This window comes from Zonotrichia leucophrys, chromosome Z, assembly GCF_028769735.1.
Source record: "Zonotrichia leucophrys gambelii isolate GWCS_2022_RI chromosome Z, RI_Zleu_2.0, whole genome shotgun sequence".
In the NCBI taxonomy this organism is placed as follows: Eukaryota; Metazoa; Chordata; class Aves; order Passeriformes; family Passerellidae; genus Zonotrichia; species Zonotrichia leucophrys.
In genome coordinates this window covers 32774892-32800012 of record NC_088200.1, presented here as the reverse complement: position 1 = coordinate 32800012, position 25121 = coordinate 32774892, and the positions used below count along the sequence as shown (strand labels likewise).

General features: G+C 36.9%; 2 protein-coding genes across 5 annotated transcripts in view; one reads left to right on the top strand and one right to left on the bottom strand.

Moving 5' to 3' along the window:
• The window catches only part of NLN (neurolysin), a 36444-nt gene extending 34849 nt beyond the window's left edge, over positions 1 to 1595 (bottom strand). The window contains exon 1 of one of the 3 annotated variants that reach the window (XM_064735560.1): positions 1255 to 1595. In XM_064735560.1, the coding sequence (XP_064591630.1) occupies positions 1255 to 1595 (341 nt within the window). Of the gene's footprint in view, positions 1 to 719; positions 792 to 1204; positions 1222 to 1254 lie in introns of those variants that run through there. The other 2 variants (XM_064735563.1, XM_064735562.1) reach the window with 2 other exon arrangements.
• SGTB (small glutamine rich tetratricopeptide repeat co-chaperone beta) lies at positions 1469 to 22875 on the top strand. Of its 2 annotated transcripts, XM_064735568.1 has the most exons (11): positions 1469 to 1603; positions 3075 to 3197; positions 8261 to 8364; positions 8790 to 8859; positions 12509 to 12608; positions 14926 to 15030; positions 18032 to 18170; positions 18256 to 18318; positions 20345 to 20382; positions 20639 to 20722; positions 22594 to 22875. In XM_064735568.1, the coding sequence occupies exons 2-11, from the start codon at positions 3098 to 3100 to the stop codon at positions 22703 to 22705; spliced, it is 915 nt and encodes a 304-aa protein (XP_064591638.1). In that variant the 5' UTR covers positions 1469 to 1603; positions 3075 to 3097; the 3' UTR covers positions 22706 to 22875. The 2 variants fall into 2 exon arrangements, with proteins under 2 accessions (XP_064591638.1, XP_064591639.1); XM_064735569.1 differs by lacking the exon at positions 18256 to 18318 and having other exon boundaries at positions 22594 to 22864.
• Positions 22876 to 25121: the final 2246 nt, after the last annotated feature.

Here is a 25121-nt window from a genome sequence, read left to right as displayed (position 1 = left end):
TTACTGATTTTTACTTAAGAAGGAGGTATCCTCATTGTCCAAATGTAAACTGCAACCAAAGATAAACCTTTTGTATGAAAAAAATTAAAAAAACCTTCTTGTGTTCTTTTTGATGGAAAAATCTGTTAGACAAAGATGGTCAAGGAGAAGAGTGAAAATGACTGTACAAAAAAAGGAATGTAAATGTAAATTAGAAAAAGAAAATAGAAGTGCACTTTATTTAGCACCAGAAAATAAATCACTTGATTTTCAACAGCAGCAGGAGCAGAACAGAAAATATTCTGATTCTTATTTTCTATCTGCTAATACCCCTCAATCCTAATTTGAAATGAACAAAGGCTGTGAAATAGGACAAAAACTGTACAGTCTGTGCAGTAAGCACATGACTATAATTTCTCAAAAGACCATGTGAGGCAACCATCTTTTCCATGTCATGCTGAAATTCAGCTCCATTCTCCTTACCACAATGTACTCTCCTACTATTTCAGTGCTTCGTATCAAATGCAGTCCTTTAGAAAATCTGAGAGGCCAAAATAAAAGCAATTATGTTCATTTGTCTAGTCTGCCTAGAATTGACTACAAGCCTTCTTTCACACCGGTTTTCTGGGATTTAGAGCTAGTGTTCATTATAAGAAAATAAGTAATCTCCTATTTTTAAGCTTTTTTACGGTACATTGGTACCTGATTCACCTGTCCTACAATGTGTAGTAGTGACACACCTTTTTATAAAGCTACTATGAGCACACTGTGAGCCGGTCTTGCTTCACGTACACCCTGCTGCAGAGCCCCGCTGCTACAGCAGTATCCCTCAATCCATTGTGCTCTGTCCAATTTCTCTTGCAGTGATTCTGACTCTGTGCAAAGAGTACCAAGAGGAGACCTCGCCGCGCCCACCCGGCCCACCTGGCCATAACGGAGCCCACGGCAGGGAGGGCAGGCTGCGGGAATGGCTCCAGGAGCTGAGGCAATAAGCGCCACAGGCAGTCAGGTTTCCTGCCCCACTGTCTGCCTGGCCCCTCGGAGCGCGCCCCGCACGCCCGCGGCAGCTCCGCCTCGGCCCGGGGCTCAGGCCTGAGCGAGGAGCGAGAACCTTCTGCGGGCGGCTCCGGGCTGACCCGGCTCCCAGCCGGGCCGGGCGGCCCCTGCTGCCCCCCCCCGCCCTCCCCCACACCGCAGGCCCTCCCCCACCCATGCCCGCACCCACCCCCGCGCCGGACACGGCTCCCGGCGCCGCCACCTGCCCTGCGCGCCTACCTGCGAGCCGCGCCCGCGCACAGCGACAGCATGGGGGGCGGCGCGGGGGGCGGCGGCGGCGGAGCGGGAGGAGGAGAAAAGAAGGAGGAGAAAAGACCGGAGGAGGAAGGACGGGCTGCAGAGAAGAGGAGGAGGCAGGACAGGAGGAAGAAGAAGAAGTAGCGGCTTTGCTCCCGCGCCTGCTGCCGCGCCGCCCTCTCACCGCCCTCCCGCCGCCCGCGGGCGCAGTGCTCAGCGCTCAGCGCCGCTCCGCCGCGGTCCTGCGCATCCGCTTCCGCCGCCCCCTCACGCCCCCGCGTCCCTGGTGTCTCGCAGCTGGAGGCAGCGCGGACTCGCCGCATCTCGCACGGTAAGGGCGATGCCCGTCCCTTCGGCGAGCGCAGCTCCTCGGGGGTGGGAAGGCTGGGCGCCGGTTCCACGCAGCCCCCGGTCCGTGGAGCTCGGGGCCGGTGGGGCGGGTCGGGCCCCGGGCGGTGCGGCCGCGGTCCGTGCGGTGTCGGGAGGGGCCCGCGCCGCGGGTGGTGCAGAGTTGTCCTTGGGGCCCGAGAGAGCGGACCCGAGCCTGGGAGGGACCGAAAGGTGGGCGTGGGGAGGGAGCGCGGCCCGGCCAGTGGGTCCCGCGCTGTCCCTCATGGGGGCGGATAGCGGACCCCAGCGCTCCCTTCTGTGCATTCCCGGCCGGTGGTCTTCCCGGCTTCCCCCGTCTCCACGATGGGATTTGCCTGGTGTGGGTTTGACCGCACACCGATTTGGTCGCGGGTTGTAGAAAAAATAAGGTAGGAAGAGCAGGTGCTGATCTTGCCATTCATTTAATGCTGTATTTTAAACCCGCTTTGCTTGGAGAACTGGATAAGATTGTGTCCTTTTAAATCAAAATGGTTTAAGGAAAAATAAGTTGTGAAAGGAAAGTTGTGACTAAAAATTGTCCTCCTAGTTATATAACTCTCAGATGATGCTGAATGGAAATCAGACTGAGCCAGTAGTGTCACTAATCACAAGTATGCACTGAGGTCACCGTGTTCCATTTCTTTGTCCAAAGTGACAATAAACTGCTCAGAGCACCATGTCACACCAGAGAACACCTTTTATGAAAGGATAACACCATGTCACACCATAGAACACCTTTTATGAAAGAATAATAGCGTGTCACACCATAGAACACCTTTTATTAAAGGATAATAGTGTGTCACACCAGAGAACACCTTTTATGAAAGGATAGCACCATGTCACATCATAGAACACCTTTTATTAAAGGATAATAGTGTGTCACACCAGAGAACACCTTTTATGAAAGGATAACACTGTGTCACACCATAGAACATCTTACATTGAAGGATAACACTGTGCATGTCACACTGCAGAACATCTTTTATCAAAGGGTAACACCAAGTCATATCATAAAACAACTTCTACTGGAGTGTGTTTCTTTATGTCATTGCATTTATCACAGTGACTTTTTATTGGTTTTGACTTTAGCATGTGGTCCTACTTGCAAGTATATACGTAAATAAAGTGCAAACCATTAAAAGAAACCTATAAATGAAAAAATAAGTTGCTAAGTTATTTTAGCCTTGGTGAACTTTCCTTCCAGGAATGAACTGGAGGAAACATGTGCTGTTCTGCTGATAGCTAGACTACATGATTGTAGCAGCTTTTCCTAATCCATGCAAATTCACCACTATTTTCAACACTTTAGTTATTGGGCTTTCTGGTGAAGGATTAGGTTTTATGTATCGTGTGTACTTCTTACTGAGGTTACTAGGAGGTTGGAATACTGTAGGGATTAATTTTCTAAAATAAGAGATTCTGTTGTTTTTAAGACGTAACAGAAAACAATTCCAACATGTCATCAGTCAAGCGCTTGGTTTATGCAGTCATCCATTTCTTGAGAGAACAGAGTCAGATGGATACTTTCACTCCAGATGAACAAGAAAGCTTGGAAGGTAAGCAACAAATGTACTTTCATTTGTTTTTATTTATATATGTGTATTTTTATTTATATATGTGTGTGTATGTATATAATGCCTCACAGATGTTAAATTCCTTTATGTATAATAACAAAAAAAATTTGTTTTGTATGTATAAAAACCAAATATTATATGCAAATAAGATTGTGATCCTAATGTTTCTGAGATTATTAATTGTAAGACATCTCTCATTTATAAAGTATTATAAAGCTACAAATGTGTAGTGCCTTAATTTGAGCAACAGGTACTTTACAGTTGCAGAGGTCTTTCCAATCTGAACAATTCTATGATTCTAAGTTAAGCAGTGCCATAATGCAGGCTATGGTAATGACTTGTGTATGTGTACCACAAATTTTTGCTGCTTCTTTCTCTCTTTTATGTTTGCTTTCTTTCTTCATTTAATTTCTGTTAGTAGCTCTGCTGGTTACAGAGGAAGTAAAACAATTACTATCTTTGTTTTGGTTTATGAGAAGAACTGTTTCCTACTTTCAAAGATTCGATGTTATTTGTGAGGAAAAAGACATCCTAAGAAAATAAGATAAATGCTCTGCTTTTCTTTTTCACTTGGGTACTGGCTCCAAAGAATATGTGGTAGTGGATATTTTCAGTATGATGTAGCTTCTACTCTACACCCAAGTTCATTTATCTGTAGACATATTCTCTCTGTATTTCTCAATTGACAGATGCTCATTAGGTTTTTGTAACCTTATAGTATTTGATGTTCTCCTTCACACTGCTCTTATTCCTTTTCCCTAATTACTGAAGACATCATATCAGGTGCTATCAGAATATGGAATTGAGAGAAGACTTAAGTCTTAATACTGCAGTAAGTTTTTCATAGCATCTTTTAAAAAGATCTCTCTACTGTTTCAAGCAGTCTTTGGTTGTGTCTGTTAGCTAGAGGAGGAATTTGGAGAGAGAAGTCTACGAACAGCAGTGCAGTTGATCATTGATTTCTGTGAAATCTTAGGCATGGAGAGACTTTGCTGAGATGCAAAGCAAATCCTGCTTCTCAGAGGTGTAAATTAAAAGATAAACCTGGAGTGTGCTTCTTTCTATTATCTATTGGTTGTCCAGTTTAGTTGTTCACCAAATTAAACAAGAAAGAAAGCTTTGTGTCATTGTATTCAAAGGATAGTCCCAAAGGAATAAAAGCCTAAAAGATTTGGTTATATCAAAATCTGGAGCATTTTGTACATTTGAAAAGCAGCAGCCATCAAAAAATTTGACCTGTCAGATAATGATAATGTTAATTTGATTTAAAAAAAATGTTTTTGGAAGTCATATATAATAGAAATGAGGAGATATACTTTTGCTTTTATATTGAAACTGGTAAAAATTGGGTTATGGTTGAAAATTTACCCAATAACATGTCTTAGAGCAGCCTTAGCCAATGTGTTTATGAAAGAATCAATTTTAAGATTCACTTTTCTAAATAAAAGATATTACAAAACTTCAGTTGTGCTTAAAAGCCAAGGCAAAAGTTACCATTTTAATATAGATGTGAAATCCTATTTTTAGATTTGTGCTCTGCCACAAGCATGGTACCATATGCTATGTGTTAGAGGATAAGAGGCAGGCATTTTGAAAAATAGACTCATTTTAGTTGTGCAAAATATCTTTAGTGCATGTACAGTAGCAATAGCCAAGTCTTACTCACTGAAGTATTTAATGTTATGTGGAGACATAAGGGATGAAAAGAATTGACTGATAATTTTTGTTGGTACCTTATGTACCTACGTGGTGTCTGTGAAAAGACTATGATTAAGTGACTGTGCCAAGAAGTAATTCAAACAGTTCCCATTTTCCATAAAACAACAAAAAAAAAAGAGATAGAACATCACAAAAAAAGTTGAGCCTTTATAAAATACAAGTCTAGCATGTATTCATACTGAGTGATAACTTGCATATTTCATGTTTGAATTCTACAGACATGTCAATGAGAGTGTGAATTTCCTTTAGGAATTTGTTATTGCTTGATGAGTAAAAATGTCTTATTTTGAGAAAGCAGAGTTACTGGAAGGTAGACCAGAGAAATATATTCCCCTAGCATCTAGAGCAGTGATACAGATCCCCCGTGCTTAGTGCTCAACTCTTTTGTATGAACTAGAAACTTCCCTTCTTCCAAGTTATATTTTAGACTCTGTTTAAATTGCAGTCATTTCTTTCCTCTTTACTGGGTAGGGGTTTTTATCTCGTTCTCCCTTTCTTCTTTTCTATATCACCTGTTTCTGTTCAATTAAAGCAAAAACTCTCTACAAAATACTCAAAGCTGTGATTTTCTTCTTACTTCTGTGATTGATATACCACAACTATTTTCTGTAGGGCATTGTTTCCAAAACAGGAAGGCAGTGGATGCATGTAATACTTGACACGGGTACGGCTATGTGTAAGATGAAGCAAGATGACAGCAAGTACTAAGGGGGCCGTAGCAGCCCAATTAATGCTCATTATTCAGCCTGCAAGCTGGCTGTGATGCAGGCTGTCTTGGCCTTTGTGTTGCTTGGTAATGCAGACTTGTGTTTGGACAGCGGAAGTCCTGGAGCTCTGTGGCTCTGGGTTCCAGCACAGCCCAGTGCTGGTATTGTCAGACAGTGGGTGTTGGTGAGCCCCAGCTCTTCAGCAGGGAAGTGGTTTGCCAGGTGGCCACTTCAAGCTTCAGCCACCTAGGTGGATTGATGGTAGAGCTAACTGGGAGCACAGGTAAGTTTGGCCTTTGATATCAGACATAGGAAAAATCTCAGGTGAATAGCTCATGTGGTGCTTCAAGTCCTTCCCTGAAATTATTGAGTTTGCAAAATTTGACAGTGCCTTACTTGGATAAATGGGATATCAAGGTGCTGGCAGTCTGGCCTCCTGAAAAACTTTTCAGGCAAAAACCAAGTTTCCACTCCTTTGACTTTACTGGAGTTATGTTTTTGTATAGTGTTGAAACAGTTACAGACATTGTCACAACCTATTTTATTTTCTGATTTGAAAATGTTTCTGTTTAGCAATGTTTCTTTCTATGTGGGTTTCTGTTGTTGGCTTGCATTTAGCCAGTGGTTATTCTAACCTATTGATTCATCCTGTAAGAGGTCCTAATTTTATTGTATCTATATATATCACATGTACTATAAGTGATAGATAGAAGGATTATAAATTCCATTTTCCACTTGAAGGAGAAATATGGGAATTTACAGCACTAACTAATTATTTGATGAAAATGCTGAGTAGTAATAATACTGTAGTGAGAGTAATTCTGTTTACACATAATGTGCACTGCTGCATTTTGTCAAACTCTTCTGTATCATAGAGATTTGGTGTCATAGATTTAATGCTTTAAGAAAGATAAGGGATAGGGTTGTATTTTAAATTTATGCAAAATTACAAATGAGGAGAGGCATTAAAAAAAGGGAGTGATTTCAGTAAAAAAAACTGGCAGGGAAAATTAGTAAGACTATTGCAAAAAAAACTATTGCAAGTGGCTTCCTATTAAACCATATAAGGAAAAATTATATGTGTTTCACTGATTTTATAATCAGCCTGGTAATAAAAAGTACTATTAAAGGCTTATATATATTTCAAAATTCATAATCTTTACAAGAATTAAGTTTTTCACATAGCGTGAGACAAATGAGCTGAACCTGAATCCCTCAGTGCTCTTACTGGGTGATTTAGAACCTGGTCAATTGATTTATAGATTATAGGACCAATTTGTATAATGCATATTTAGCAGTGTATTCAATTGTTACATGCTATCAACCCTAACTTTGCCATACTGTTTGTAAGAAATTTCTATTGTATAATTTTCTAAAAAAATTACATTCTCCAGGTTTTACTGCCTGTTTTACAAATCTCTTCCCCCTCCCCTCCGACCCCTTCCTGCTGGCTTTGATGAATAAGATAAAAATTGGCCTTATATTTTTTAATGTTCAGTAATTTTACTTTTCTAATTTTGGATCAGTGTTCAGTTTTATCATAATGCAAAACATAATTCAAATTACATTTATTATGTTAACATTGGATTGAGGGTAAGTTTAAACAGTAAGAATCTGCTTTCACTGATATTTAATTTGAATTCAGATACTTGTGATTATCCCTAATATGTACAAAAATACCCATTTTTCTTTTGAAGCTAGGCTTTACAAAGACCTTTCTTTGTTCCTCCTCAGTTTTCAGTCTAAAACATTTAGACGATGTATGTTAATGAAAACATTGTACTAGGTTCTTAAGATTATAAGGAAAATAATTACATCATTTGCAATAGTTTAACTGTGTGTAAGTACATATATATATATATGTATATAGACAGAATTGTGTATAGTAATTGCCACTAATCTTCTTTTGTCTAAAACTATGAGCATATTTAAAACTTCAGCTAGGGATATGGCTCTGCATTTTTAAGTTTTCATTTTTAGGTGAGTGTATTTATATTCTTGCAGGCTAATCCTTACACACAGAACATGTGAAAGGATATTGCAGATATTTTTTTACAGGACCAAGTTTTGTGATTAATGCAGCATTTGATTAATAAAGTATCTTCAAATAAATATACTTTTTTTCCAAAAAAAGATAAGACTAATAAGTATTTTGCCTTTATTCTGTACAGTAAAGATGTACCATTTTCTTCTAGCTGTCATGGCACAGAAATAGATGCTAGTTGTGTGCCTTGAGGTGGGGTGTGTGACACATGGACATTTCTAGTCATGTTATGAGTTGTGGTGCTCTTCTTAAATCATTATATTTTACATTATATATATTCTGTAGGATCTAGCTGGCCAAAAAAAACCCAAAAAACTTTAAAAGAGTAAAAGAATTAAAATAAAATTTTAAATTGGTTTAAATATAACGGCCAAACTATGTGTGGATTGTGTATATCTTAGATCTTTTTCATTCTGTGGGGATCAGGTGGCCTCTCTTTATTTTTTTTTATGTTCCAAGGAGCTGCTTTTACTAGCTGAATAAGGAAGTGAGTCACAACTTTATAAATAAATTAGTGAAATTATGTTTATATTGAGAAACTGGTGACCTCTGTTATTAATTTTTTTTCCTGTAAGTTGCAATTCAGTGTCTGGAGACTGTGTTTAAGATTTCCCTGGAAGATACTCATCTTGCATCCTCACAGCATTTGATAGAAATGTTCACAAATTCTATTCAAAAGGTAAGAATTTAATTTAGATTCTAGAGTTACTCTTCTAGTATGCACTAAGGTTTCATATTGTATATGAATACAACAATATTAAAGTTCTGTATAGGTCAAAATGATGTGAAAATTTAAGGAAAATATGGAAAAACCTACATTTCCATAAAAGCTAGGATAATGTGAATCTTTGGGGGCAGTGGGAGGAATTAATTTCAGCTAGACATGGAAAATTCCATTTAGAGAATCACTAAAGAGTGGATGCCTCATTCTCACTTGAAGTTTTTTATTCTTCATTTAAGCATTTTGCAATTCCCAGAGATAAATGCCTGATGTGCCTAAGGTTATTCATAGTTTGCAGATGTTTCTCACTTCTTTCTGAAAGTTTTTTGATAAAATCAGGGCTTATATATTAAAGGAAAAAGTCTTGTTTTTTTCCCATACAGAGTGACATGCTGCCTCTCTCACGTTCTTTACCAGAAGGTGTTGTAAAGGCTGACCAACTGAAGGATGAAGGTTTGTAATAAAAACAGAAATAAATTTACTTATGCTCTTATTATATTTTTGCATTATTGTGGGTAGTGATAGTACAGCAGCTAGGTACCACACACCCCACAAAAAAACTTCAGCTTCTAGATTCTCTGGTGACTGCTATGCCCTAAGAGGGCTAGGTAATTTGTTCCATCTGGGAGCAAAGGAAATAATGTTTATTCTCTTCCTGGCTCTAGAGGTTGCTTCAAATCTATGGGAGAACATGTAAAGTTAGAAATACTCCTAGGCAGCAGAAACTTTAAAGAATGAGCAGCTATTGTTTGGCTGTTTGTGCATTGTGCATACAAGTTTCTACTCATTGAAATAGGTATGTGATGTCAAACACTGGTTAAAAACTGACCCAACAGAAGCCAGTGGAAAAGTTCTTGTCGACTTGCTAGGGTTAATATTTCACATATGTGAAATTATGTGTGCTTTATAAAAATTGCAGACAAGCCAGTTGTTTATTTTCCTTCTGGCAGCTCTTATTGCTGTTCTGTGATGAAAAGCAGCTGTACCACAGAAGTCACTAATGCTGCCCAAGAAGGAATCCATATTACTTCCCCTCAGAAAGAAGGGGAGAGAAATTATAAAAAGCATGTAGCATGGGTAACTGCTATGAATTGTTATGGATTGATGCTTTATGAATCCCATTGTTTATGACCTGTTAGATTTTCAGGTAGCTGAGTTTTATAGGAAAAACAAGTAAACTTCTAATTGCAAGGCAGATATAATCCTCTCAAAATTTCTGTAATAATGTGGAAGAAGTCCTGTTGTTTTTCCAAATGAATTCCATGTCTCTCTTAACTTAAAACTGGCCATATGTAATCATAAATGCAGTTCACTACTGCCTCTGAAATAATTTTCCTAATTGTTGGAGTTGCTCATTAGCTTTTTAATTCTGAGAATGAGAGCTCAAAACACGGTTAGGTCACAAGTGAAAATGTGTTAGTAAGTTGTAACCTACCTGCTGTGCGTGCTGGCTTTTTGTTTTGCTGTTACTACCAATTCATGGAAAGTGAAGACTACCTCTTGGTTTCAGTATGGTTATTGAACCGTAGGAATAGTCAGCACTTTTCAGGTGTGGGTGTTGCAGCTCTTTTAAATCTGTGATTTCAGTCTTGCTATCTTTCAGTCCACAAGGATCTGTGAAATAGACTGAGGAAATGAAATTAGTGTGTACTACGTGTTAGTGTTTGTGTGGTTTTACCAAAGTAATACCACAGCTCTGCTGAAAAAAAGTAGAAGGGTCTAAACTTGGTAACAAAGGACCGATTACAGTGTCATCTGTCGGGGCATTAGTAAGCAGTTCTGAACTGCTTGAAATGCCTCTGGTAATTTCCCATAATAAAATTAAAACTTTGTGTCCTGCTTTCTCTGTTTTGATCCTACGCATATTCACACACATACTCTCTATCACCGCTATTGTGCTTTTCAGTTATGAGTATTTTCTAGCCCGAGTTAGGAAATAAATTATATAACCTGGACAACTCTACTTGATGTGTATCTTATATAATATAATAATTCTATAACTGTGATTTTTCTCATTTCTATCTGTATACCCTCAACAATGGAACAAACAACTTGCCTCACATTTGTGGCCACTAGCCTGCTCCTCTAGTTTCAAACCAGCCCTAATCTTTGGAGATTTTCACTAATGAATGGCAAAACAAAATCAGGGAGCTAAATTTTCTTTCTTGGTAACCAGGAAGTAATACACACTCCAGGCTACTCAATACTTGAATTTAGACTCCTAACCTTGTATATCATTTGACACTTCAGCTTAGTGTAAGATGGGTAAGAGCACAGATTATGTGAAGGTTTGTATAGTGTAATGGTGGCTTGATTGTAAGAAGATCTGTGTTTTATTACCACAGCATAATCATAACAATAGGTAGTATTTACACTGTAGAGGATACACGCTCAGAAGTATAACCATTTATAATTTTTTTGTCCTAAGGATTTTGCATAACATTAAAATAGAATAATACAGTTGTTTTTCCTTATCTCAGCAGAATTAGTAGATCTAGCTATTTTTTCTGTTTTCCTGTAGCAAGGTTGCAGCTGGAGAGAGAGATAACAAGAAGGGTATGCACTGATACTATCTCCAACTTAGCCTTGTACACTGGGTCATATTCAGACCAGTATTGGAAATTCTAATGTTGATAGACATTGATGGCATTTTTGTTTTAAAGGAACACTAACTGCTGCAATCTTGCTGAGTGCAGCTGACTTGCAACATTTTTTTGTCTGACAACATAATTTAGTGTACAGATCTCTACCTTTGAACAAAGGAAAGCTGCATAAACAGTGGGCCTCTAGAAACAAGAAAGATGTTGCTACATTCTGCATGTATTTTGAAGGTATACATGCAAGTACAGTTTGTTTGAGTTCTCATGGAAGGGACCGCTTACTATAATTACAGTCTAATGTAGCAATATTAGAGGATGGGATTTTGTATTACTTTGATGATACTTCGTTTCTTAAATCTGGTTTTGTTCACAGAGCTCTTTGTGTTCACGAATAAATGCAAGTACAGTTGCTTCAGTTAGTGCAAGCACGGAGGACTTGCTCCGGTCTTGCTTTCTCTCAGAGATAAACTGTTGCACTGACTGAACTTTTCTAGCCTTTGCTTACGCAGTTACCTACATCAGTAGTAACTTATTGACCTATCCCTTGACTTGTTTATTTTAGGAGAAGGTTTAAATATTTGGCTGAAATACAAGAAGTCAGTGGAAGTCTATATTTTTCCTGACATTTCTAGGAAATCAAGGCTCCTGTAGGATTTAGCTGGCCAAAAATTGGTAGCAGAACCACAGACAACTGTGGGCACTGAACTAGGGTTTTTTACTACTGTGTCATCAGGGAAGAGGAAAACTACCAGGATTGCCTTGTGTTGGGGACAAAAGAATGTTAAAGGTGTCTTTTGCTTTGAAAGACCTTAGTCCAGAATTTTCTGTCCATAAAAAAGTTACATAAATGTTTCTGGGTTTTTTTCCACTGGACTTAAAATACATGAAATGTGAAACTTTGCTACAAAGTAGAAGTTCTAAGCTCCCTTGGTGAGAAATTTTACTTCTGAATCCTTTTGGATTGCTTACACTATACATACTTTTTATTATCTTAATGAGTTAATTATTTAGTGTCACAAAAATGGGGCTTATGTACTTAGTTTTACTTTAGTTTGATTTTTTTTGGGTTGTGTTACTTAGATAGTTACTAGCAAGTTGTTGGGACATATAAGAAAATGAGATTAAAAAATTAAAATAGCATATTGGGCTTGCAAAGATAGTTTACTAGAGAGGAACTGCAATTACAATTACACTAATCAGTGAAGTGATCTTTCCTTAATAGCAGAAACTAGCTGGAAAGTCTGAAATACCAAAATGAAAAGAGGAAGGTTTCTGTGTTGTACTGCAGCGTACATAGTAAACTTCACAGACATAGTAGTTATTTTTATTTGCATTGTTCTGTGACTTTTCTGTTTAAAAGTATGTATCTCAAAGAAGTGCAGTCGTAACTCACTTCTGTAGATGCTAAAAGGTAGCCGCTCTGTTTCTTTCATACAGAGCTGTCTCATCTAACTACATACTGTCTCATCTAATTACTTAACAGTTTTTATAATCCATTTCAGGTAATAATCATATGAAGGAAGAAAATTATGGTGCTGCAGTGGATTGTTACACTAGGGCTATAGAACTGGATCCAAACAATGCAGTGTATTACTGCAACAGGTAAACCCAATATGATACACACCTTTCACTCCTGGACTTTGTTAACATTACTGTAAAAATAAGTTGTGAAGGAGGTCAAAAGCTCGAAATATTTAGAAATTTATTGCTGGATTTGTAAAATTAGGGTAAAAATGGGCTCATTCAGCATGTCTATATCAGTTAAAATGGACTTTAAAATTACTTACAACTCTTCAGATAAGGTATTGTGTGTGTCAGGTTGTCTGTATTAAATCATAACATAGGCTGTGATTTCTAGCCTGCTGAGAGTAGTAAAAGCCTTTTTCTCTAGTGTTCTAGTGACTCAGCTGCTCTCTCTGTCTCCTTGAGTACTAACTACCACTGGCAAAAAAAAACCATCAATGCAGGAATACCATTTTGGAGATTTCAAGCATTTTGCAAATAGTATTTTCATGTGTGACCTGTTGAAAAATAACAATGCTGCTGTTACAGTTTTGTTATCTAATCTGTTCTTTACCGTCATGAATGAAGAAGACCTAGTGATTTGGCAGCAGGTAAGCTTGGAAGGGCATGGTAACCTAGTCACAGCTGTCTGCTCTTGCGGAACACTGCTTGGAAGAGCAGCCAAAGAGCAAAGGCAGCCCCAACTTTAGGGCCTACTGGAACGAGCCCACCTCTAGAGTGCCTCCTTTATTAATTTAAGGATATAGGATATATTAACTGAAGTGCTATAAATCTGGCCTTGTGGCAATGTACCCACTGGATTGTGCTATTTTTGAAGCTCTGCATCCATTGCTCCAGAGTTTAGTTTGTGATAAATAGAAATGAGAGATTCAGTGTTTAAAGGCAAGTTTAAAGAGAAAGGAAATTATGCAGTTTGCTAACATTTTACATATTTAGGATGGCAGTTCAAAAGTGTAAATAATCTATATTCCTTGTGAAAACTGATCACATAGTCACTTTATGTACAAAATGGAAATATCAGACCAGATTCAAAAGCTTCCTGAAATCACTGTAAGTTTCCTCAGTACAGGCTTAAATGTCAAAGTTTTAATTAGCAAAAGCAGAAATAAGTTTTGTGTTACATCATCACATACCACATTTATGAGAACCAAAATGAATCTCAGTGTCAGTCAGTACAGTATTGTATGTAATGATTTAAAAGAAAACAGGAGTTGTTTGGTGCTTTGTGGATGATAAGAGTATTTCAATAAGTGTATACCTTATTCTTATCTTAAGCTTGTTAGGGAGTCATGGGGACATACTGCATTCAGTGGGATTGCTTTTTATCCATAGCAGTGCAAAAAAGAGCGGACTGATATGCCCTCAAAATTTTAACTGGCTGTGTAAATCTTCTTGTGAACATGGAAAAATGTTTTCTGTTCAAACACGTGAGAACAAGCATTGCCCCCAGCTTTTATATATAAATCTTCACTGGCATCTGTGGAGTTCCACTACTGCTTAACAGCCCAAAACAGATAAGTAGTCCCTTTCAGAAGACATTTTAATCAAAGTCAGAAAACCCCAAGCAATTTGGAGCTAGTCACAGGACAAAGGATTCTTAATAACAAAGAGATATTCTTTATGCAATGAAAATATATTAATTTTTACTATAATTTTTTAACCAAGGAAAAATAAATGAGAGTGGTTTGTAACCTTCCAAACTGGTGAGGTTTTGCTTATTAGTGTGTTTCATTTTAATTGTGTCACATTCATTTCATTTAATGCGTCCTTTTTAATTTGGTCAAGTCTTTAATCTTATTGTGTTAATATCTGCAACATTTAGTATTTCTCCAATATAGAGATGTAACTGTAATTTAGTAATGCAGAGGTTATTGAGATGAATTATAAAATCCCAAGCAGGGAAAAATCACAGTATTCCTTTGAATGGCTGTAAAACTATACTTCTGGAAAACGCCAATTACATAAAGTATTTCTCCTTAACAGTGATCTTATATAAACTACTACTTGACAGTATCACTTCTTATAATAGGTTTTATGATTTATTCTGTGCGTAGTCATGTACTAGATCCTAGACAGTTCCTTAGAATTGTTTGTCCTTTGTGTCCTCAGAGGTGAGTACATGTTCTCCAAAACCATAGTCCAGCAATGCACTTAGGCACATACTTAACTCGTAACATTTGCTTGTCCTACTTCAGTAAAGCAAGTTAAGCATAGCCAAAATAGCGAATGAAAAGTCAGTAAGATTAAATAAGTCATAAATGTTGAATATCTAGGCTTGGGCTTCGGTTGTTTTGTTTTGGGTTTCTTTGGTTTGGTTTGGTTTTGGTTTTTTTGCGTTTTTTTGGTTGGTTGGCTTTTTTGACAAAGCTTCATTTCTTTACCATCTTTCTCTTAGGGCTGCTGCTCAAAGTAAGCTCAACAACTTCAGGGAAGCAATAAAGGACTGTGAGAGTGCCATAGCAATAGATCCGAAGTACAGCAAAGCATATGGAAGAATGGGGTAAGCTAATAGAAATCTGAGGTAAACACTAAAGACCCATGTGTACATTACCATAGATTTTCTGAAATATGTGGAGACACTTACAGAATTCACTGTAATTCACTTACAGAACATTGTTGCTGTGCAAGTATAACAATTTTCTAAAGGTGACCCTATCAGACTGTCAGCTCTTTTTCTATGTGGTTGATACCAGCATTTTCATCAGATTTCATCAGTTTGCAGTTTTTATCTTTAAATTTCTCAACTTGCTGGATTTAGTTTAGGAAGTAATGATAGTTTTTCCCTACCTCCTATTTAGTTAAAAGGAATCAAATTTCTGCTGTTGGTACACTGAATTTGTTAATGATGCTGTTAGAGAACAGCATTGGGGCTTCACACTAGCAAGAATAAAGCCTCAGTTTTTCTTTCAATAATTCTTTGGAAGCAGATATATTAGCAAGAATAAGCTGTGTCTCTTTGGCAGATTTTCTCAGCAATGTCTGAGAGATTAACTGTATAGGCTCTTGAGGGTGGATTTCAGTGTTAACTGAAAACAATGTCAGGAATGCTCTAACAGGCTGTTGGTTTGAGTGAAAAGCCATTCTTCCAAGATGTCTAGCTTTGCATTTTCAATAATCAAGCACATTGTAATAGTGGACTTAATGCTGCATTATATCTTTTGAGGTTATATTTATACCAGTAAATTAAAAAATGCTTGGGATTGTTTGTTGAGTCAGTTGGCCCAAAATGGCTTATGTCCATGTTAATAAAATTTACTTTGCAGTATCGAGTGGCCAAACAGCATTCAAACAACCTACTGCTAAATTGCATTGGTCTGTATTAAATTCTGACCCTTGCCCTGAAATTGTCTATGATAATTCTTGTTGGCTTGGGTCAAAACCATGCAGGAGACATTTATTTTAAGATAAAATATGGTGGAATTGTATCACTAAAAAACTTTCCACAATACAGGTGATTTACTAATACCAACCTAGACTAAGGAGCTTTTGAAATGATGAATTGATTTCAAAATTTTAGGTTGAATTGGTTGTTGAATTGGTTTTGTTTCATTTAAGTCTCCTTAGATTGTTTCTTCATATAGCACCATCCAACCTCCCTTGATTTCACTGATAGGGAGAGATGCTACAGGCTGATTTAACTGGAGATTATTTTAGAGTTTTGGGTGTCAGACCAGTGTTTCTTTGATACACACTGAAAGTGGGACCATCCTCAGCCAATCAAGCTTCTCTTTATTTTATTGTCTGGTTGTTTAAATAGAGGACATATTTTGAGCTGCAAGCCATTGCTTAACCCAGCAGATGAGTAAACATTTGGCATAGGCTGATTGAGGAAACTGTGCTTGTTTAGTAATAAGTGAAAATCCTACCCCCATGCCCCCAGTGTGGAAAACACCTTCTCAACAAAAAGTCCTTATGAAAAAGATGTGCTCTCTGACAACATTATGGAGACATACCAGTTTTTCTCAGAATCTTACAGAAATTCTTTGTATGTCACAGAAAGATGCAGAAATGCCACAAATATTCAGAGATGGGAGACGTTTTAAAGTGGGAATGTCAGTTAAAGGTGATATTTCCAGCATGATCCTGAAAGACCACTTGTCTGGGTAGGAGGCGTGAGGAAAGAAATTGTCTGCTGTTCTGACTTGTACTGTGCTCCAAGAAACTTTCTCTATTAAATACTTTTTCTGCAAGAAGCACTATTGCATCACAGAAATAATGGATTGCATTTCTTGTCTGGGCAGAAACTATTTTGGCAAGTTAATGGGCCAAAAGGGAGAGACTGTGTTTTATGGGGGTAAATGAGTTAAGAGAGACAACACTAATACTGTGTGGATTCCTCCAGGAGCTATATGGGAAATTCCTAGAGTTTTATACTCTTAGTGAGAGCCATGACAATCACGGATGTATCTAAAACACTGAACTTGTTTTGCATGAGATGAAAGACCAAGGTCTGTTAGTGGACATAAGCACAGGCTTATCAAACCAGGGTGTGTAGTTCAGCATCAGAAGGTGAACTGAAGTACTAAATATCTGAATGTGGGTTACACAAATCTTCTACAAAATGTGGAAAAGATCAGATTAGTTTTTTGGTCAGTATAAATTGAAAATACAGTGGGAGATAGAATTGAAACTGCAGCCAGATGGACTTCTGGAATAGTTCAAAGAAAGATGATATTTTAAGCATAGTGGCTAACCAAATTTGAAGTAAAATACTGCTTAAAAGTAGTAAGTCTATCCTGTGCTCTCATTAGCTGCTGAAGCAGAGTCTTTTTCAAAACATTAAATAGGGTTTCTTACAGCAATTTACATATATTACTACTATGCTGTATAACTCATTTGTCAAGATGTTGAAGTACAAGATCCAAAAGGAGAACCTTTACATTGATCCTGAGACAAAAATGCTGAAACCTGCAGGTCCAGTATTTTAAAATAATGAAAATGTTAATAATAAAAATCATTTTATATGAACATATAAAGACAACAATATAATCATAAAACATCTTCTCTATTCAAATATTTAATACAGTAATTATAATATTAAAAGTATGGAGTTTTGATATATATAAAAATAAGCAATGCATTTGTAGGTCTAGTTTCTTAACATTGCATAACTCATATTAAGAGTATCTTTGCCCTACCTACCCATGTAAATTTCTAAATAATCTCTTAGGTCAAAAGAACTGGAAAAAACACTTGGAGCTTATGCAAAAAGGCACAGATGCCAGATACAGCTCCTGGTCTTAAAGTGACTAAGTCACTTGATGATACCAAAGAGTTTTTAATGAAACTTGCATATATATGAAACAGACAATGCAAAATGTGTTCTTGAGGGATCCCCTTCTCTAAAAAAAAGTGTTAACACTAAGCAGTAGTACCTGTTTTAATTAAATGGTCAAGCTAAAAATCACTTGTGAGATACTATTTTACTTAGGACAGAAAATATATCATTAGCTTTTGATGATCATTTATGTTCTAACCAGGATTTCTTTATTTCATATTAGGTTGGCTCTGACCTCCGTGAATAAATATGAAGAAGCAGTTACCAGTTATCAAAAAGCACTGGATCTTGATCCAGAGAATGACTCTTACAAGTCAAATTTGAAAATAGCAGAACAGAAACTAAGAGATGTGTCCAGTCCTGTAAGTTTGCTCTGTATCTTTTATTTGCAATAGTTTAAACTGGGATTTTGTAGGAAACTTAGCTTCAATTGCAATTTGTTTGTAGACTGGAACTGGACTGAGTTTTGACATGGCAAGTTTGATAAACAATCCTGCCTTCATTAGCATGGTGAGTATATCTCAAGGTTTGCATTATCCCGTTTTAAAAACTGAACTTTTAAGAAAAACTGTTGTTCAATAATACAAGCAATTTTAATGAGTAGTATTATAACAATGGTTTTATTACACTGAATTTAAACTTTTCTACATCATTTTAGACACAAAACAAGAAGTGAAGCAAGTATCTCCAATAAAGCCTGTCTTATTTCCAGTTGATTCCATTACTTATAGAAAAAAACACATATAGGTTAGCTATGCTGGTTTTATGTATGCTATGACAGAAAGCTCTTGTCAACAACATGATAAAAATTTCTTCAATTCTCCATGGAACAGTTAACAATGATACAAGGACTAAAGTAACTCTCTTTTAGGAGAACTATTCAAGAGACCTTTCTGTTCTTGCTCTTTCAAATTATCCCTAGTAACCTTAAGACTTAAAAAAATCAATATAAATAGCATATATTGCATTCTTATAATGTTCAGTACAATAACAAATTGCGTACTTCTCCCTCAGCATTGTCTTTTTTATCCGTATGGCTTTCTTAACAAAACAGAATTAATTAACTGTGTAGAATGGAATTTCGAGTGAAATAAACTAAAAAGTCCCCACAAAAAACAACCCCCAAACTTACTTACTTCCTTTAAGAAAGCAACTAAAACTTTACAAGCACTCTGGTAGCTTCAATGGAACAGCACATTTCAGCCAGTGCTTTTGTGTGGAAGTGCACTGTATTCAAAAGAGATCCATATCTGGTGTGGTAACATGGTCCAAATAATAGAGACAGTAGGCAAGCAAAGAGGGAGCAAGTTCTCTGATGGCATTCACGATTAAATAGCACTGCATCTATGTGTACTACTTCACTAGCCACATGATGTACTTAAACAACCTCTGTCTGTTTGAAATCAATGATGTATGGAGCTGGCTTTGGGGAAATGATCTTTTACATTGTTTCCAGAAGATGCCTGGTGAACTAGATAGGACACAGAGCATTTATTTAGGAATGAATGAGTTATTTTCCCAAGGTGTAATTACTTGGATTTTTTTGTTAAGGTGAAAAAATTGCCTCACTGTCTGACCTTGAGAAAATTGGTATTAGCCTCAGTTTTTGGCTTCTAAACTAGAGAAGGGTTGTTACTGATGGAAGACACTAACCCTATATTGAGCACAGAATAGACCTGCATGTGACATTTTATCCATTTTATATCGAACTACTAACTAGAGAAAAAAGTTTATTTACTTTTGAGTTATCTATATATGTTGATGTATTGATCAATAAAATGAATATTGGATATATCTGATTTTTGTAATATCTTTAATAGGACAGTTAAAAGCACATACTGTGTTTTGTCTACTGGTGGTGCATTCATACAGACACTGATTTCTGTAGGAATTACATTACTAACACTGAAAAATCACATTTTTTTCTATAATATCAGTCCACAGACACCCTTACACTATGGTAAAAGCAATATAATTTTAGAGGTATCTAATGAATGAGAAATTTAAGTAGCCTCATGCTTACTACAAAATAAGAAGATACTCAGTTATCAGAGAAGATATGTTACCACAAAACCATACTACAAAGTAAGTCCACACTCCAGTTTGGTTTGAAATATTTTGTGGCCATAATCTTAACTGTTAATGCCTGGTACTAATAGTAGTTACAAAATTAATTTATCAGGCTGAGAAGCAACAAAATACAGACTTTTGTCCAAAAAGTCCAGTTGAAAACATTTATCCTTGCAATTCTTCAATGTTTCATTTGTTTGTTTAGTTTTCTGTGGCGGGGATTTTTATGTTAAATGGCTTGTCATGTTTTTCATGTCTAAATCTATAATCACTATTTTTTCTTTAACACATAACAAATTGTTTCAGCTTCATTCATGAAATATGTTGCTGTAGTGATTCTTTTTGCTCTGCATGTAAACTTAATTTTGTAATAGAACAGAGCATGTGGGTTTCTTCTGCATGATTTTCTCAGTGATAGCCAAGTAGTAAATGTTTTATAATTTCAGCTGTATGTTGTCTATTCTAGGCAGCAAGCTTAATGCAAAATCCTCAAATTCAACAACTGTAAGTATTAAATTGGGTTACCATAAAAACAAATGTGTTAAGATGTTTGAATTAATAAAAGATGCATTGTACTTACAGCTATATTTTTGAAATGTAGATACATTGTTGAAAATGTAATTTTATTTTGCTTACTGTAGAAGTGTAGCTTCTTCTTGCAAGTTAGTTCCTCTTAGCAATTCAAAAAATGAGTGGGGCTTATTGCTTACAGTAAAGGTCCCTGCACACCCCAATGCAAACACTGTGCTAACTGTTCCAGGATGTCAGGGATGATGTCAAATGCCATTGGTGGCCCTGCTGCTGGGGTTGGCGGCCTTTCGGATTTGTCCAGCCTGATCCATGCGTAAGTAAGAACTGCATGGTTTTAACTATCACATTTGTACCAGGGTAACTGTGCAACATCTGTTTAAAAAGAAGCACTGTCAAGGGAATTATAGTGTGGTCTATTACAGCGACCTGAGGAGGTCTCCATGGTGAGAGAAGGACGAGAATCTTGTTTCTTGATCAGAAGGCTGGATTTATTGATACATGATATATAATACATTATAACTATACTAAAAAAGAATAAGGAGAGAAGTTGCAGAGGCTTGCTAAGCCAAGAATAACATAGAAAAGAATGAATAACAAAGTTCTGTCTCCAGGGAATCTGTCCCTGAGCTTGCTCCTGTGATTGGCCCCCAACTGTACACATGGAAGATGGGCCAAGCACAGGTGCATCCTATTGCATTCCACAGCAGCTGATAACAATTGTTTACATTCATCTTCTGGGGCTCTGCTTCCCAGAAGATGGACAAATATGAAAGAAAGGATTTCTATGAAAAAATGTCTGCAACAGTGGTCTGTTCCCACTGTTTGTTATTAAAACCAGGAACTATAAGACTTATTTTCCAGGACTGCATTTGTTTGCTCCATACATTGCCATCAACTGGAATCCCTGAACTGCTGTGTGCTCAGCTTCACTTTCTGGTTCTCATACGTTCTCATACTCTCACATTTAGTAAGTGGCGTTTTCTAATGCCACTTACTAAATTCCTTTAAACCTTTCAAGTACTCCTACTTGTGCTTTCAGATTGTATGGATAACTACCTAATATCTCAGATACTATTTAGAAAAGCTACAGATTTACTTAGCACAAGTCCCTTCATTTAGATGAGGAATGTTTCAGGGAACTCAGGATAATGAAGAATACCTTTACAAAACCCAGGACACAAGGTTTTTATACTGTAATGATGATATCCATCTGGAAGTGTCTGCAAAAAACCATGCCATTTGCTTATATCCCAAGATCTCTAATATACATACATACATAACATATGTACATACATACAAATTTACTTTATTCCAGCATTCTAGCCAATTCCAAACTATTTTTAAGTTTCACCTCTTGAGGGCAAAAGTAATTTATGATTTACATCACACATAGAAATGTCTTGCTGCAAAAATTTAGGGCTATTTTCATAAAAAACTGTTCTTTGCAGACATCTATAAAAATGTTGCTTTCCTTCAACCTGCACTGTAGTTTGAAGGGGTCTTGATAGTTTGCTACATGCACAAAATGCAGAAGTAACAGAGACAACAAGCTAGGCTTTTTGTGACATTATATTTTTTACTTATTATTTTTTTATTAGTAAGCAAGTGTTATGCTTCTCTTATACATGGAATTAGTCTCTGCTATTAATTTAATTCTTAAGCTACAACTGTTATAGATAGATCTGTTATTACTTCAGTCATGAACGATACAAAAATTTGATAGTATGCTTGCTTTCAATTAATGACATTGTGTTCACAAGTACAAGTCAGCAGCTGCATAATCTATTTCTGGAACCATTAACATAAGTTTGCATGCCAACTTTAAGTGTAGTTACTTTAAACAGTTAAGAGTGGATCCTGTCAAAAAGAAGGTAGTAAATCACTGTAGCAGATGTGTTATTTTACCATAAAAGGCAATATATTTTGTAAAGTGATACTTTTCTCCTCCATGTTATCAAGTAGAAGTAATAGTACTAAAAAATGAAAATAAATTTATGACAGTGATCCTGTTTGGAGACACTTCAATCAGATAAATTCATAATACTGCAAATACCTTAAACTGGAAATTAAGGTATCTTTAATCTTAATTTTAATGTAATGCACCTTTCAGCTGTATTGTGATATCCTGTTTTCTTACGAATGCTGCTTTCACTTGCTGAGCTCACTTAACACTGTTCAATACAGGGGGCAGCAGTTTGCACAGCAGATACAGCAGCAGAATCCTGAGCTCATAGAGCAACTGAGAAATCATATCCGGAGCCGGTATTTGAGTGGCAGTACTGAAGAACATTCCTGACTTCAACAAGTCACATGAATTGGAATGATGTATAACCCCAAAATGCATACCATAGTTAGTAGCAAAAGCACCATTGTAACTCTTCTGCTTGAATAGAAGACAGAAAATTCTTTGTGTGTGTTTGCAAACAAGAATAAATCTGGTAAACAGATCTCTTGCACATAACTTGGAACATAGCGTTTATGTATAGTTACTCCTCTGAAAATCAATACACTGAATAGGTGGTTCATCAAAATCCCCAAGTCAAAGTCATTTCAGTATGTGCATCAGATTGACCTCCGGGGCTGCTGAGTAGGGAGGAGTTTTGTAGGGCGCTGATCTTGCCTAAGAGCTACTTCTAAAATGATAGTGTAAAAGATGTGTTAATCATATGCTGAGAATCACGATGGCTGTACTCCTTTAAACAGTATTGAAATACTGAAATATTGATACAATGGGCCCATCTGATGTGCCCTTTTATAATGAGCATTAAGTAGTGTTGGTAAAGAGAGTACTTAAAATTCATGCTTGAGAAGTCTGTTTCCTTAATCCTGTGGAGGGGGTTTCATGAGTAACAGGAAATACATTTCAACTTTTCATTGGGCAGAAGAGAGGAAGGTGACTGCATATGAAGGAGTAGCACACTTTGTGGAGAAAGAGAAGACAATAATTCTGGGCAGGATAATGCACAGAAATCAAAATGAAACTTTGCTTGGAAAAGGAAAGAAAAGTTGTAGTGTTTTCTACTGCCATGTACCCTCATCATGATGGTAGCCCTGGAGGTCACAATTATGGCACTATGTTCCTAGGCATGGCAAGCTGTATTACATTCCGTATGTATGCAGTATTTAATATGAACTTAAAATTCTTAACTGTAATAAGCTAAAACTGAGCCTGTGACTGTACAAATAACTAGTACTGAAAATTTTAAAAAAGAACTGCCTTAGAAGGATTCTTTTTCTATTCTTGTGTGATAAATCACTGGCTTAAACAATTGGGGATTTTTTTTAATTACACATATCTATCTAAAATGATGATTATATAGTCAAGTTAAAGATTTTTCAACTCTATAGTATTTGTTTCTTGCTCAGTTAATATTACTCTTGCAAGACTGCTGCTCTTCTGTATGTCTAGTACGTTAACTTTTTTTACTGTGTTTACTGTTCACACTGCTTTGAGATACAAAGTACACTTGTTCTTAGCCCAGGGACCTTCTCAACACGCCTTCCTCTTCCTATATCTAATTTGAGGAGCCTGCTTTGAATTTTTAGGCAAAGTGATCTCTCATGGCCAGTTAGTCTGGAGGAATAACAACAGATTCCCAAACGGAGAAATACACAGAAAGTGTCCTCAACCTTACACTTTATATCCAATTGATCTTGTGCTCATAAAAGAGCTCCTCCAGCAGAAGCAAATGCAAAATTTGGGGGTAAGTAATAAACTTGATTCTAACAAATTATCATTGTACATCTGTGGTATGAATCTTACGCTAGTAAACCAGAGAGAAAAATGCTGATCCAAGGAGAAATGAAAGGAATTGAAGAAAACACAAATCTAGGATATCCATATTATCATCTGTTGAATAAAGAGGTAAAAGCTTAATACATGAACAATTTTAAGACATTTCACACTTTATTGACTAGCTTGCCTATGTACAGCATTAAAATGCTTTTGAAAATTCTCTCTTTAAGTTGGTGTAACTGTTTTCTCCAGGTTGTAGAGATCCTTAAGCTTTACATTAAATACATTTTCAAGTAACAGCTTCTGACTCAACATCTGATGACAAGAAAGAGAATTCCTAAAGGGATCTTTTGTCAGAGGTAGCTCAGATCCTGGACATTATTCATTCAAGGAAACTTCAGTTTAATTACACTGAGTAGGACAGGAATACCATTTAGAAGGAAGCTTTATGGAGGCTTTGGGTGGGCTACAAAAACTGTACAGGTATTACTTGGAATACTGTGTTGTGTCAGGAGAGAAGCGTTGTACCTAGTATGTTAAACTTCACAGTTCCTTTTAATTCTCTTTCATATCTTCAACTGCCCAAAGAGTGTTTCACTAACTATGATAAGGGGAATATAAAATCCATGGTGGAGGGGGCAGCGCTGCCAATATCTCTGTAGAAACTCAAATTATTATCACTTTGCAAGAGCAATCCTCATGCAGTTACTTTTCTGCTTTGAGATACTGTCAAGAATGTTGTGTAAGAACTACAAAGTATGTTAAGATCCAAAGAGGGCAGAAGAAATTGTGTACTTTCACTGTTAAGTACAAGCTCCATAGCTAACTGGATTTATGAGAGAACAGTCCCCAAGGTTAAATGGAATGAAGCATTGGTTAGTTACGAGAAAACTACTCTTGAAGTGATCTTCATGGAGTTGTAACTTTCACTTCACATGCTGTAATATTGTTGTGTTTAGGTTTTACTTCAGATAAT

Coding starts and splice junctions, on each gene's coding strand:
- SGTB (XM_064735568.1), top strand. CDS start 3,098: ATGTCATCAGTCAAGCGCTTGGTTTATGCAGTCATCCATTTCTTGAGA. Junction 8,365..8,789: donor TCACAAATTCTATTCAAAAG/GTAAGAATTTAA, acceptor TTTCCCATACAG/AGTGACATGCTGCCTCTCTC. Junction 8,860..12,508: donor TGACCAACTGAAGGATGAAG/GTTTGTAATAAA, acceptor AATCCATTTCAG/GTAATAATCATATGAAGGAA.